General features: G+C 29.8%; 2 protein-coding genes across 2 annotated transcripts in view; one reads left to right on the top strand and one right to left on the bottom strand.

The window, feature by feature from the left end:
- Nucleotides 1-5,235: 5,235 nt before the first annotated feature.
- LOC125067499 lies at nucleotides 5,236-6,651 on the top strand. The gene is made up of 3 exons (XM_047676159.1): nucleotides 5,236-5,302; nucleotides 5,472-5,531; nucleotides 5,970-6,651. Exons 1-3 carry the CDS (start codon nucleotides 5,236-5,238, stop codon nucleotides 6,560-6,562), a joined length of 720 nt encoding a protein of 239 aa, XP_047532115.1. The 3' UTR covers nucleotides 6,563-6,651.
- Nucleotides 6,652-10,805: 4,154 nt separating this feature from the next.
- Nucleotides 10,806-13,712, bottom strand: part of LOC125067160 (modifier of mdg4) — a 335,555-nt gene continuing 332,648 nt past the window's right edge. The window contains exon 6 of the mRNA XM_047675560.1: nucleotides 10,806-11,382. Within this exon, the coding sequence (XP_047531516.1) occupies nucleotides 11,192-11,382 (191 nt within the window). The 3' untranslated portion in view covers nucleotides 10,806-11,191. The remainder of the gene's footprint in view (nucleotides 11,383-13,712) is intronic.

The raw sequence follows: 13,712 nt of genomic DNA on the forward strand, positions 1-13,712 counted from the left end.
AGTCAATTTAGCTCGATGAAAGTTCGCATCGACAGTTATTTGGACAACTTGAGAATATCTTCTAACAGTTGAAGCAATAATAATAGTCGATTCAATAAAAGTTAACCGTATAAACTGTTGTTGATTCAACTTAAATTGATAATACGGTTTTTAATATTTTTTTCAACAAATGTAATATATAACGAAAATAGTTTTATGGTGATGATTTTGGTAGGCTGGCGACACATCGGTACATCCTTATCTGAATTCAAGTTCAATTTTACCTATATTTACATAATAGCTGTCTGGCATATTTATTTTATTATGACGTCATCTACTCGTGCCGAGGTTCTTGATGTATTACTTTTGAAATATGTTTCTTTATATGGTCAAATTGCTGATTATAATCGTCAACAAGCTAAACGCGTACTCGAATGCATTCCTTTGTTTTCGTTTTCAAGTGAAATTTACATTATAAACTTTGATATTGATAAAAAGAGAACCAGGCGATTGTAATCATCTAGACCAGTACATCCTTATTGTTCATATGTCATCTTTAAATTGTGAGGTTTATCTTTTGATATACAAACGAATAACAATGAAGAACCATTTTATCAAATCCATCTCTCTTTAGTGCATATAAAGTTACTATACTTGACATTTTGGAAAATTCCACTCTAAGATGAATTTTAAAAGTGTTTAAATGAGTGTCAAAATTAATGCTATTGTTACTGCGAGCGCGTTTAGCGATCAAGTTCAATGGTATCGTTAAGCACTAATTTAATTGTATTCAAATGAATTAACAATGTTACATTATTGCAGGTGTATACTTTTCAAGATCAAGAAGAGGGGGCGTTATTCTTCATAAGAATAAATTTACTTATAACAAACAAAATGTCAATAAGGATAAAACAGTGTGGTACTGCACGAGCTATTATAACTTTCCGCCTTGTAAGGCTAAAGTTATATCGGTCGATCCTTACTTTTATGAAGAAATGGGCTCGCATAACCATGCTCCAAGAAATGAATAGTATTAAAACACTGAACCATGTCAGAGGTTTGTTTTAGAATCAGGATCGTTTCACTTGAACGTTACAGAAGCTTCCAAATTCAATTTTTTTAAAATATTCTTAACTGTAACTGATTGAAGTGTTTTGTATGGTATATATAGTTTGAGTCCTTTTTGAAGGTCATTGCTAATAGTAACTACGTACCTATATATCATACGCAATAGATCGAAGTTTCCTTTATCGTCATCATTGATGATTTAAATCATAATAAACAGAAATTTCAAACCACAATTTTAGTGTCTAAAGCTAAAAAATCTTTAAGAAAGTTATCAGAAGTTGAAGGTCAACTGCGCTACGAAAGCGATTCATGTCAAATAACTTTTGGTTCCTAGTCTTAATTGCAGAATTTTGATTATGAAGCTATATAAATCTTTACTACCACTAAAGGATAGTTGGCTCGCCTAAACCTTGACACATTTTTAGATTTAATCTTAAGTTATATCTCTTGTCGTTATATTTTTGTTTTATATATATTATCTATTAAATATTTCTAATCTAAATGAATATCTCATTATTTTACTTATTCGTAAGATAGATTAAAAATTATAAAATTGTATATGAAATTATTTACAATTAAAAAATATTCAATAAAATTTGGATGGTTTACAAACTTTTTGCATTTAAAATTTTATTCTATGATCCTTTATAATATTTTTATATTAACTATAATATATTATTTGTTAATTAGAGTTTTAGAGTTTATTACATATATATTACATAACGTCAAAAGGAAATATAACGAAGTTTCATCATATAACTGGGAAATAGATATCGCATAGTCCTACCCAATTACGTTGTCGTTTAATTTAAAAAATAATGATACTTTTATAGACGAAATTATTATTAAATACTAGAGTTTTAATAACGGCTATAATACCAAACAGTTTATTCATACACCTAAATGAAATATCTTTTTTTGTATTTATATTTTTTTAGATAGACATACTGGTAAATGGGTCACCAGATGGTAAATGGTCAAACCCGTATTGGTACTGTAAGAAATAGTAATCGACAAAGCGCCACCGACCTTAAGAACTAAGATTTTCTGTCCCTCGCACCTATAGTAACATGGCTCACTCACTCTTCAAACCGAAACATACACTATGTAACTACTCAGACAAACCGAGCCATCTCGACCCTCGTGTAAGATATATTTAAAATGATAACAATAAAATATTTCTTACTCGTTGACTCTTGGTTAGGGAAATTAGTTTTGACCTAAAACAACAAAGAGGAACGCTAAAATAAAAAAAATATCAAAGAAAAAGTGCTTTTAGAAGAATCGATGCTGTTTCTACTAAAGGCACGGATAACATGTCTGTGAAGATTAAAACAATAAAAAAGGTCTGAGATGTAAAATAATAAATGGTTAAAACGTTATGTGGTTCAACGCAGTGTAATCGAATTGTTTCATTTTAGCCGTATGGATTTGTAAATCATTTAAAGTAGATTGTTGTTTTTATAAAGGAACACAATAACTGGCCACTTAGAAAAACAACGGTACAGAAACTTGTACCAAGTTATAAATCCATTGTTAACGATACTCGAAGAAGACCAAATACGATTACCAGTGCAACTTCAAAATCTACGTATATTTTAAGTAACAAAAAAGTGAAAGCTATACAGTTCACTCTGATGTAGCAATAAAAGGAAAGGTGATTAATAGTAGAAAAATGACATAAATCACAATTTTAAGAATGAATTGTATGGAACATATATCATTTAATAATAGACAGTCTATTTTCATATAATATGTGCAATTGGAAACATATCTCAACAGATCTACTCATACAACTTCATTAATAAAGATCCATGACAACACTACTCAAAGGCCACAGACACTAGATCCTGCAAAAATATCGGACGAAGGCATTTTATATTTTTTTTAACAATTTACGGAAATTTATTTATTACGGAAAGCGTGGTCGCGTTTGTAGGGGGTGCTTACTAAAAATAATGGTAGAAAGCGACTTCAAATTAAATGTTCTTGAATGTAAATGTAGCATTCAAGATGATGCCTAAACATCAAATCAGTGATGGACATCAGTTTACATTTTTCGATAAAAGATTGATATCTGATATTGAATTCGAAATTAGTTGTTACAAGGATACTTTAGAAGTTTAAATTTAACTTAAAACGAGTTCTTATACACTTAAGAGTATTCCAGTAATATCGTCAAAGCTTTTGCCGATGTCCAAAGAAAGAGTTGAGTTTGATTTACTTTCTGTTACTTTCTTTAGTATCTTGTGTTATTCGTAAATTTTATATGGAGTACCTACTGCTAACGATTTACGAAATACTAAATTTATATTCGATGTTTTTAGAAGTTTGGGATTGCCATTTAATATATAATATATAATTACCGTCTTAGGTTCTTATGTAAGGATTTATTTGGGTCTGTGAGATCCAGAGTCACAAAAATAGCTTTTTATTATTATTTTGTTTAATAGCGTGTAATTGTATTACAATATAAATTATTCAGCCCGTTTTGGGGTGTCACTTCATAAATGATTAACATAAATAAACTTCACTTTTTTTTAATTAAATTTTTGTTTTTTCTGAACAGTGACTGTGACAGCCCTAGAAATACAACGATCTTTATCGAAATTTATTCTTTTTTTATTATAAAATCAATGGTATCTTTAAAAATGTTTTTTTTTATCAGCTCAAATATTTACGACTTCGAAAGGCGGTCAAGTGCTAGTTCTGAGTGGGCACCGCTACCATCGAGAGTACGAGAGAGTGGGCAGGAGTTACTGGCGCTGTACGAAACGATTGATGTATTCCTGCAAATGCACCGTCAGGATCATCGACGGAAATATTTACCCTTTAGGTGTGCATAGCCACACATAGAACAACAGATTTTATTTTTTCAGTTTATTAGTCAATTTTATCAGATAATTCGATTAATCTAGAGAAATTTTATTATAAGTATTTTACGTAAATGTTAGTTTCCATCACAAATGATGAATGTGCCTAAATTTCCAAAACTCTCCTAGAGAAATTATTGATTTTATTTTAGTAACCGTTGTACCAAATAATTGAATATGTATTTAATTTTTTTCAAAAATTATCGTGTATATAATATGTATACTTACATTTTATTATCTGTGCAACTAAAAGTATCTAACTATAAGTTCAGGTAAAAATGTTAGTTTTAATAAAGTAAATTCTAATTTCAAATTGTATAAAAAAAATATAATTTATATTTTTGATATTCCGGTTCTAGCAAGGAATTAAATATTTTTGTTACTGGCAAGGGTATTTGTGTCGAAAAAATAAGATTAATTTTGACGTGTAGAGCTAAGGAGATGAATAAGTCACACGAAAAAGTGGCAATTTAAATGTAAGAATTGAAGATTTTATAAATCGAAAAAATGACGCTACTGAAGCCAGACGATAAGACCTGAAATCGACGAAGTCGATGAAGTGAAATGTGAGTGAGAAACAGCACAAAATAAATTAATCCTAACTTTCTCTGTCTACTTCCTTTTTACACTACCGAGTAATAGCGCGTTCCTTTTCAAATTTCAATTTTAACTAGAGTTTTAACAGCGCCATTTCCCATATTTTACGGGACGCTTTTTATACACAAAGATACATCTCCTTATCTCTACCTCTATAGGTTAGTGCTGTTCTTGAGAAACATTTCAAAAATGACTTCTTATAACATGTCTTTATTTACGAAATCTGAATTTTCACTTATTGTAGTTAGTTATACAGTGTTTCACTTTACTTTTAGTTTATTTCTTATATTAATATTATGACATATTTATGGTCTACATTCTGAAAAGGTGTTAGTTTTACGTTTCATTAATCTTACTTCCTAATTAACTAACTCGAATAATGTTATATGTTAAAGATATTTAGTTCTATGAAATGATATATTTTTTTAATTATTGAAAACATCAATAAAAATATAATATTTACGTGCAAGTCTTCTTTAATCGCTTTTTGTATTATACGAAGGAATTGAATAAACAAAACTTACTATATGCCCATATCCAATATGGTACCTACTTAAGTTCGTAAATAATTAATATTAGAATTTCCTCGAATAATAATAGTAAAATCTCTGGCTAAGGTTGACAAAAAGTTAGTAAAACAATTAGCTAGAAGGAAGTATATGAATCGCATTAAGCGAGATCCTCAGAATTGGTAGAAATCAAAGAAAAAGATCGTCTAATGTATACAAGGAAGGCTCTAGGTATTGAAAAACATAGAAGATATGACCCAAAAAGAGAAAGAATCAGTAAGAAAACGCTGGAAGCAAAATTCTGATTGCTATAGCAAAAGGAAAGGCAACAAAAAAAGATTACTGCAATTCGCAATGCATTTGCGTAATCTTTCTATATATTACAAATTTCATACAATATATAAAAAAGTGTTAATGGTAAAATTTATATGTTATTGGTCACCAGTGTCCGTCCAAAGCGGTCCCGCGTCAGAGAAGAGGCAGGTGTTAGATAGCAGGGCCTTACGTAGGTGCTCCTTTTTTAATTGCCATTGAAAATAGTTTTTCAGAAGTTTAAATTGTCTTCAACTACTACGCATTTATAATTAAAATGTATAAATATTAAAATAAATAATTTTCAACGCAAAGCAGAATACGAAGTGAAATGACGCAATTGGTCTATATTTTAAAAATATATTTTCTTTTTTTCCGGGTTTGAAGAATTAAGTAAGTTATTGATTAAAATATACAACATTAAATTATTTTGTTTGTTTTTTTTTTTATATTTATTTCCTTTTCCTTTACAATATTGTACCTTATTGTAAATTTCTGGTAACTGAAATTTAATATAAATGCATGTAATAATTAATACTCATGTAGATGTTAGTTCATAGCGCTTTAAGGCATGACTGTGCATTTAAATAAAATAAATCGGGTACTGTTATTTGAACATTTTTACATTTAGTTTCAGAAAATAATCACGTGAACGTCATAACAACGGAAACGAGCGATGCGGTGATTGATAACGGTTCAGATGATGACGTCATCGAAGTCGTGAGGGACGAGGCGCCCATCGAAATACTGTCAGACGGTGAAGAAATGGAAATCGAGAAATCTAAGCAAGCAAATGTGTCCTTTTCTCAACATTTCAACTTCGCCGCGCCAAATACTCCAGCGGAAACGACATTAGACGAGAGAGAATTAAGTGAGCAAGAAGATCCACTTAAAAGTAATTTCTGTGAAATTGAAAACACTTTTACGATGTCAGCACATGAAACGAACGCAGTACCAGTCATCACTCGCACCGCATCTTTAGAAGACCTGGCTAAGGCAGATGACAAATCGAACCATGACAGCAGCGGTGAAAACTGTTTTATAAACGTGACTGACGTTGGGAACAGCTCAGAAAACGAGGCGGAGCAACTTAAACAAAAAGTGCAACAAGATTTAAATTTAAATTTAGAAAAAGATCAATCATTAAACATTAATGTATCGGACGTTCCTATAGATAACTCATTAGCCAATACGATGACTAGCGACAGTGAGAGAATGCAGTAGTCGTTATTTTATAATTTAGCTCCACGGTCAATATTGAATTTATCAAAATAATAGTTTTGATAACTTTGACTATCAAAGTTCATGATTCACACCAGTATTTTTAATGATAAAATAATCTTTACATATATGTGTTAGTAGAACTGATATTATATTATTAGCATTGTTATAAATTTACATCACATAATATAATGTTAAGAAAATAGTGTTTTGTTTTCGTTAGGTTTTTCGTTCATCTTGATCTGAATGTATTTCATGTTGATGGCTCCTGAGATCCGTTATCGAATAGACAATGTATCGATGTAACTTTGAAGAAATATCACCAACATTTGATTGTCCTAGTACCGAACTGTAATATTAAATATAACATCGCTGTGTTAACTTACAATTCATGTTATAATTTAGACGCTAAATGATTTTTTTTAATAATTTATAAGACATCATCTAAATATGGTTTTTTCAAGCAGGATTCCATCGTGAAAGACTCAAAGAAAGCAATAAATGTAATCGTTATTTTCATTTTCTTATTTCAATTTCAAATTTATGTCAACTGCTAATGTTTGCAGTGAGCAACTGCACAGGGTCGTATTCTCTCAGCGACCGAAAGTTTAAACGAAAACTAAACAATGATTTATCTAACGCCAGCTCCGATTAAGCCGATAATTTTCTAAAATTGATATTGTATTAGGTTACTTAGATTTTTTTTTCTTAAATAGCAACTAATGACTGTGACATACCTACGAGCTTTTATTTAATGCCACCGAAGATTAACCTAATGTATTGTTCCAACTATCCGATTGAAAAATTTTAAACAAAATTTTGGTCATGTGACCTCAGTTTTATAGAACAAAAGGCAGATGGATTAAAATTATTTTTGATATGTAAAAAGTTCTGCCGCTTTGATTATCAATTATTTAAAGAGTTTGTTACGTTTTCCACTACCGGTAATTATCATTCGTTTTTGATTTTGTATTCGCTTTTATTGCTTCACTTTAATGTTCCGCGCGCTCGATCTCCCTTTGTTCTAAAATCTGAATTTATAAAATTTAATGTAGTGAGTGTCATTTCATTCTTTTTAATTTGATTTTAATTATCTGTAATAAGTTTTAGTAGATAATATAAAATGGTGTAAGTTAATTAGCTTTTAACAACTTTAATTTTAATTTGACAATTGTTATTTTGGATTCATTCGAGCCTTGCGATTTTAATTAAAAACAAGTAAAAATATCATTCCTATTATTGACCCCAAAGCTTGCAGTAACTATGTCTAAGACTAATTTGAAGATATGAAAAATGAAGTCGTTTTCTAAGTTTGCAAGGAAAATAAATATATGATTTTAACTAATACAGGATTTATAGTTATTGCCGAATTATTCTCTTCATACTGGATCACTGGCTTCCATTATTTCTTAATTTTCATACAACATATAATTAAAAAGAATGTCTGTATGTATGCTTCAAATAACATGTATATCATAACCTAAGTGAATTAATTAATTCATTCATTTATAGCCAGATTCAGTCGAGTATAGTTAACAATTCTAACGATACATCCTAATCTGTTCAGACATTTAAAAGTTGTGGTGGAATAAAGAAACGCACATACATACATACATAGAAAAAGATACTAAAATGTAAACATGTCATTTTTTTAAAGTCGAAAACAAAGGTTTTGATGAATACATCCAATACAGCGAAAAGGTTTATCACTTTGAATGAATTTCATCTCATTGTTCATTTCTATTGACTTACTGTTATATATTCTAATATAAAGGATATAAAGATGAAACGAATTATTTCCTTATGTTTTAATTATGATATTAAAATAGATCTGATTTCAGCCGGCTTCGGGGCTCGATATGTGACGATGAGAGGTCGAAGGGTTCTCATGATCGGTAACCATCGGTTCATGAGGCACTATGACGGTAGAGGTGGTCGGACTAGATGGCGGTGTTGCAAATCGTTCAATCGTTGCCGAGCAATCGCCATCACGTCTGGAGACGTAATCAAGAAACTTAAAAACTTCCATAATCATTGATTTGTTTACTTAAACTACATGTACATACAATCATGAGAATATTAAAAAATGTTCTTAATATAATGTTGATTGACTAAAGGTTGTAGTCGATGTTTTTATAAATTTTATATTTTTCGTTATTTACAATTTTTATAAGTAAACGAAATCTCAGAACGTTAAAAGTAACAGGTTTACTTTAACTGTTATAACTGTTTATATATTATGTACCGATACGTATATCTTAAGAGATTTATATTTAAATAATTCTCCATGACCATTACTTAATTTAATTAGTTCCTTTCAATGTGAGACATTTCGGTGCATGTTATTTGTAAAGGTTCTCCTTTTTGAAATTCAGAAAAAAAAACGTATTTTGTTAACATATCGCCATAATCAGTGGTTTTTTTAAGATAGCAATCACAATCTAAATATAATATTTCTTAATTTGAACATCGTTAGTCTTTTAAAAATACTTTTTTTTTTGTTTTACATTTATATATTGTCGTTAAATTTTTTACTCGTACTGTATCGTTGTATTAATGCTTAACTTTATTAGCTTATTAACTTAAATTTAAATGCCTATTAGTAATAAGTGAAACGAAATGTTTAGTATAATTTTAGAATTAATAAAAATATTAGTGTCATTAAGCAAACACCATGTACATAAAGCTACGTAGAAATTGATTTTTAGATCAACTTAAACTGCCACTAAAATAATTTAGTAAATAAAGTATTAACTGATTCATTTTACTAAAACTATCTACTATATTTATTTTATGAATAATCTTTATAAGGCTATCGAACTCACCCCTTTGCTTGTATTGGCCATAATAAATAATTAAAAAAACACAAATTGGAGCCATTATTGGTTATTATATGAAAGTGAATCGCTTGAATGCAGTGCACGAGTAACAGCGACGGACAGAACTACAACATAGAATACTCACCTAAGAAATTAATATTTTGTATATAAGTACATTAGCACTAGCTGATTTGTTAACATTGAATCTGTGGAATTTGTTAAGTATTTGGGACCCATCTTTAAAAAGTACCTACTCAGTCTCCAAACGATAACGCTTTCAAGGCCAAAGGTAATTGTTTATTTCTATTGGTAAATGTCGGTATTAACAATCTTTGGAATCTTTTATCTACTATATAATGTTACTCAACTCAGCTAGTCAAAGAATAATAATAATGGCCAAAAAAAATAGTAAAAAAGTTATCATAAATTAAAACAAATCTTATTCAGGGAGAAATGTTCGAATCTGATACTCATCATATCGTCACAAGCATTTTGCATGACGTATCAACAAAATATATTCTAAACATACATAAGTCTAAATTAAAATTTTCCTTGCAGAAGTTGAAATAATATACGGGGGCGGTTATCCGAAACTTATGTACTGCGGTTTCCTATACAGACCGCACAATGCGTATCGTCAGAGGAGACTGCAACTGTGGTACTGCAAGTACAGGAACACGAGGCAGTGCAGAGCTATCGTGCGAACTATGGACGGAAAAATAGTTAAGAACGAAGAGGGTCTGTACCATACTTGCATCTACCATAACCGACGGAGGCAGTAGCGGTGTAATACTGGTGTAGAGGATTTCGTAGATCGAAATGAAGTCTTGCCAGAATTAATTTCGTTTTAGAAGTTTCTTAGAGAATCCCAACGGAATGGAAACCTGAAATGCTATATTGTCACACACAATGTAATTTAAATTAGTTACGATTTTTAGATAACACGAGAAATCTTTAATAATTATTTAACTCGTCTAAAATTGCCATTTTTAAATATTTCGAATATTTTAGTTATTATTATCGTTAAATAGATTATTATTTGAGATTTATATAGTTATATTCTAGTCCGATTTATTAAAGTTCGTATAAGTATACATAGATTGTATACATAATATCTGAACGTTGAACATATAGGTTATATGATCGTCCATTTACAACGTATTTTGTTCCTATCAATATTCGCAATAAGACAATGCAATAGATTTTCTAATGATTAATTTTAAGAGTAGGTAGATACAGTCTGGTAAATATATATATATAACTAAACATTCCCGGGTTAAAATTTATTTGCAAGGAATTATTCAACACGTATCACATCACGCAATTCCACTAATGTCAAATGTATTCGAAAATCGAATTCTATTTGTGATTTACTTTTTTAATAATGTCAAGATTAATGATAAAGGGAAGAAATAAAAAACATTAAATAACTTATAATATTTATTGTAAATATTTTTAATATAAAATTACATATCATTTAATCTATAACATACAGAAACGACAGTTATCTAAATATTTATCTTAAACTCTAACACGAAGGCACTTATATCCTCGATCGTTAGGCACGGTGTGAAATGGAGGAATGGTCTCAGTTTGGCACGATTTAATACAAAATGCCAGAAAAATTACCCTTCAACATTGTAAAAATATTTCAAAAGTGTTTATAAAAAAATTAATATTGTGAAAAAGTCATATAAAATTATCGCAACGGCGTTCTTTGATTATAATAATATTAATTGAAATTTTGTAAATAGGGATAATATTCCTTAAATATTTTAAATTGTTTAGTAAGTCTTTGGAAGTAGATCCGATGTTAGAAATGATTGTGTTCCAAGAAAGATCTAACGATGACGCTGTTGTGGGTGGTGAGGCTCGCTCTGCAGCCCAGTTGGATGCGTTTGTTGCAGGTCCACCTTATCTTCTTCTTATAGCATTCGTGCTTGATAAACTTATGATCACCGACGTGTACGACAAGATGACCCCGATTGGAGAGACCAAAGCGAACTGTAAAGATATCAAAAGTCAAAATTAGATGTAGCTAAAGTCAATATTATAATTACAAAGTTGTGTTTACAATAGTCTAGTGAATGTGCCATTTTTTAAAATTATTTAGTATAACGCTTTATTAATATTTTTGAAAGATTATTTCAGACCTATGCACTAAACTATTCGTCTAGTAAATCATCTGGAATAACCTTTTTTTATTATTATTATTTAAAAATACTTTATTGTTGTTGAAACAGGAATGGAATATTATTTGTAAATAAAAAAATATATATATGAAAATATTTTTATTGAACACTTATTGACATTCTCTTTCAAAATACATTTTTTTTTTTAAATAAATGTAATAATTTTGTTGAAATTAAAGATTTGAAAAATAAAAATTATTTTATTGTTCAACATTATTCTATTAACAATTCTTTCACAGCATGTCATTGATATATTTTCATAGACAATCTATGTATAGAAAATATAAATCATTGAATATTATAGATTACAAAAACATTTAAATTGTATGTCACTATATATTAGCGGTGTTAGTACATAGGGCAACGTATTAAGAAACATTTCCTAACACAGTTTTCCCTTTCAGTGGGTTTGATCGGTACTGGTATCGACTGTTTCGCGTCTTACTGCCTCAGCAAACAAGGGAAGATGGGCATCAACGTCGGCGGCTACAGATTCAGGTTTAACGGCTGCGCTAGGAACGGCAAAATCAGATGGAGGTGCTCCAGGGGTCCCTGGTGTAAAGCCGCACTCCACACATACAGAGGCAGGATAGTCTACATACAGAGCACACACAACTGCGGCCCGAAGCCTCCCAGCTAAAGGAAATCTTTATCGGTTCTGGGAATTATTTAAATGTTTAGACAAATTACCTTTTAAGAATTACCTCTATCGATATTAGTTTTCCGTCTACAAATATATTTTCCTACAACATATTATATGTCATGTTGAAATTTTACAGATAACAAACTCGGGGTACGTTTAAATTAATTTTAAGCCAAAAAATTGACATAACTAATATAGAGATACAAATTTTACTTTTATTTACACGAAAAACTTGTAAAATGAGATTTATATTTAAGATTCCTGACTATAACAGAGTTTTCCTCTGACTTGTATAACAAGAACTAACTTACAACATAACGTGACATGGTTTAATTGATTTAAATATTATTATTATAAGAATTAATAAATATTAAGAAAATATGGTCGAAGTTATTAAAAAATCTCGATCATTATGATTAGTTTTAAATGAATAATATATTAATTGTTTAACATGTTTTAGAAAAAAATAGTACAAAGTTTTCATCAAGACTATTGTTTGATACTATTTGTATTGTACCTACTGTCTACAATCGATTTCAATGGCAGGAGTAAGTATAACAATTTGACCTTGAATTGACATCACTAGCGTATATCTTAAATAATCTATAGTATTTATTATGGATTCGTGAAAGAATAGGGTTTTCTTTTTAAATTGTCCGGGTAGACATATGACTCCACTCCATCTGATGGTAAGTGGAAGTTGGAGTCCTAACGCGAAGACGACTAGTACAGTCAGCAAGGATGAGCTGCACTAGTCACCCTCGCCATGTCGGACCGCAAGATGCCTCTTCACGCCTCGTTTGAAGGCGCCCAGGTTATAAGAGGAGGGGAACACATTGAATGTCGGTGACTAACCGAAATTTTAGAAGTAAAATTAAATGGAATAGTATTTTATACATTAAGATATACTAATCAAGAACTATTTGACGTGCACATCACAGCAGAACTATCAGCGAATACGATATGTAAATCTAAGATTCGTTTATACTTGCTCCTGCTTCCGTTGAAATATACCATTATAAAGATAACATGTGAATATTTTACTAATATTATATCAATAAAGAAAATGATGGCAGGGTTTTTTAAAATCATTAGTTGAACTTAAATACACTAAATCATTTTTTTGTGAAGGTACAATATATGAATTGTTTTAATGATATATATATCTGTGAATGTCTGTTTTAAATTGAATAAGATTGACATATTAATTCTCACTTATAAAATAATGTCCAACATTGGGTGAAAGTTTTACTATATATGTATGTACGTATATATGTGGTATATAAAATTGTTGAGTATGTATTTACTAAATGTTTTGCCAAATAATAAAATGCCAAATTTTAGTGCATGTAGATTTCTACGTTTGGCTGTATGATTAAGAATTTATTTGCTACAATTTTTTTAATCTTAGACAAAAACTAAAACGAATTTCATAATACTCTCCGATATACACAGAAATTTTAATTTATCAGATACATAATAGCAGCTAAAATATCGAA

Source organism: Vanessa atalanta, chromosome 11 (genome assembly GCF_905147765.1).
Source record: "Vanessa atalanta chromosome 11, ilVanAtal1.2, whole genome shotgun sequence".
Lineage (NCBI taxonomy): Eukaryota > Metazoa > Arthropoda > Insecta > Lepidoptera > Nymphalidae > Vanessa > Vanessa atalanta.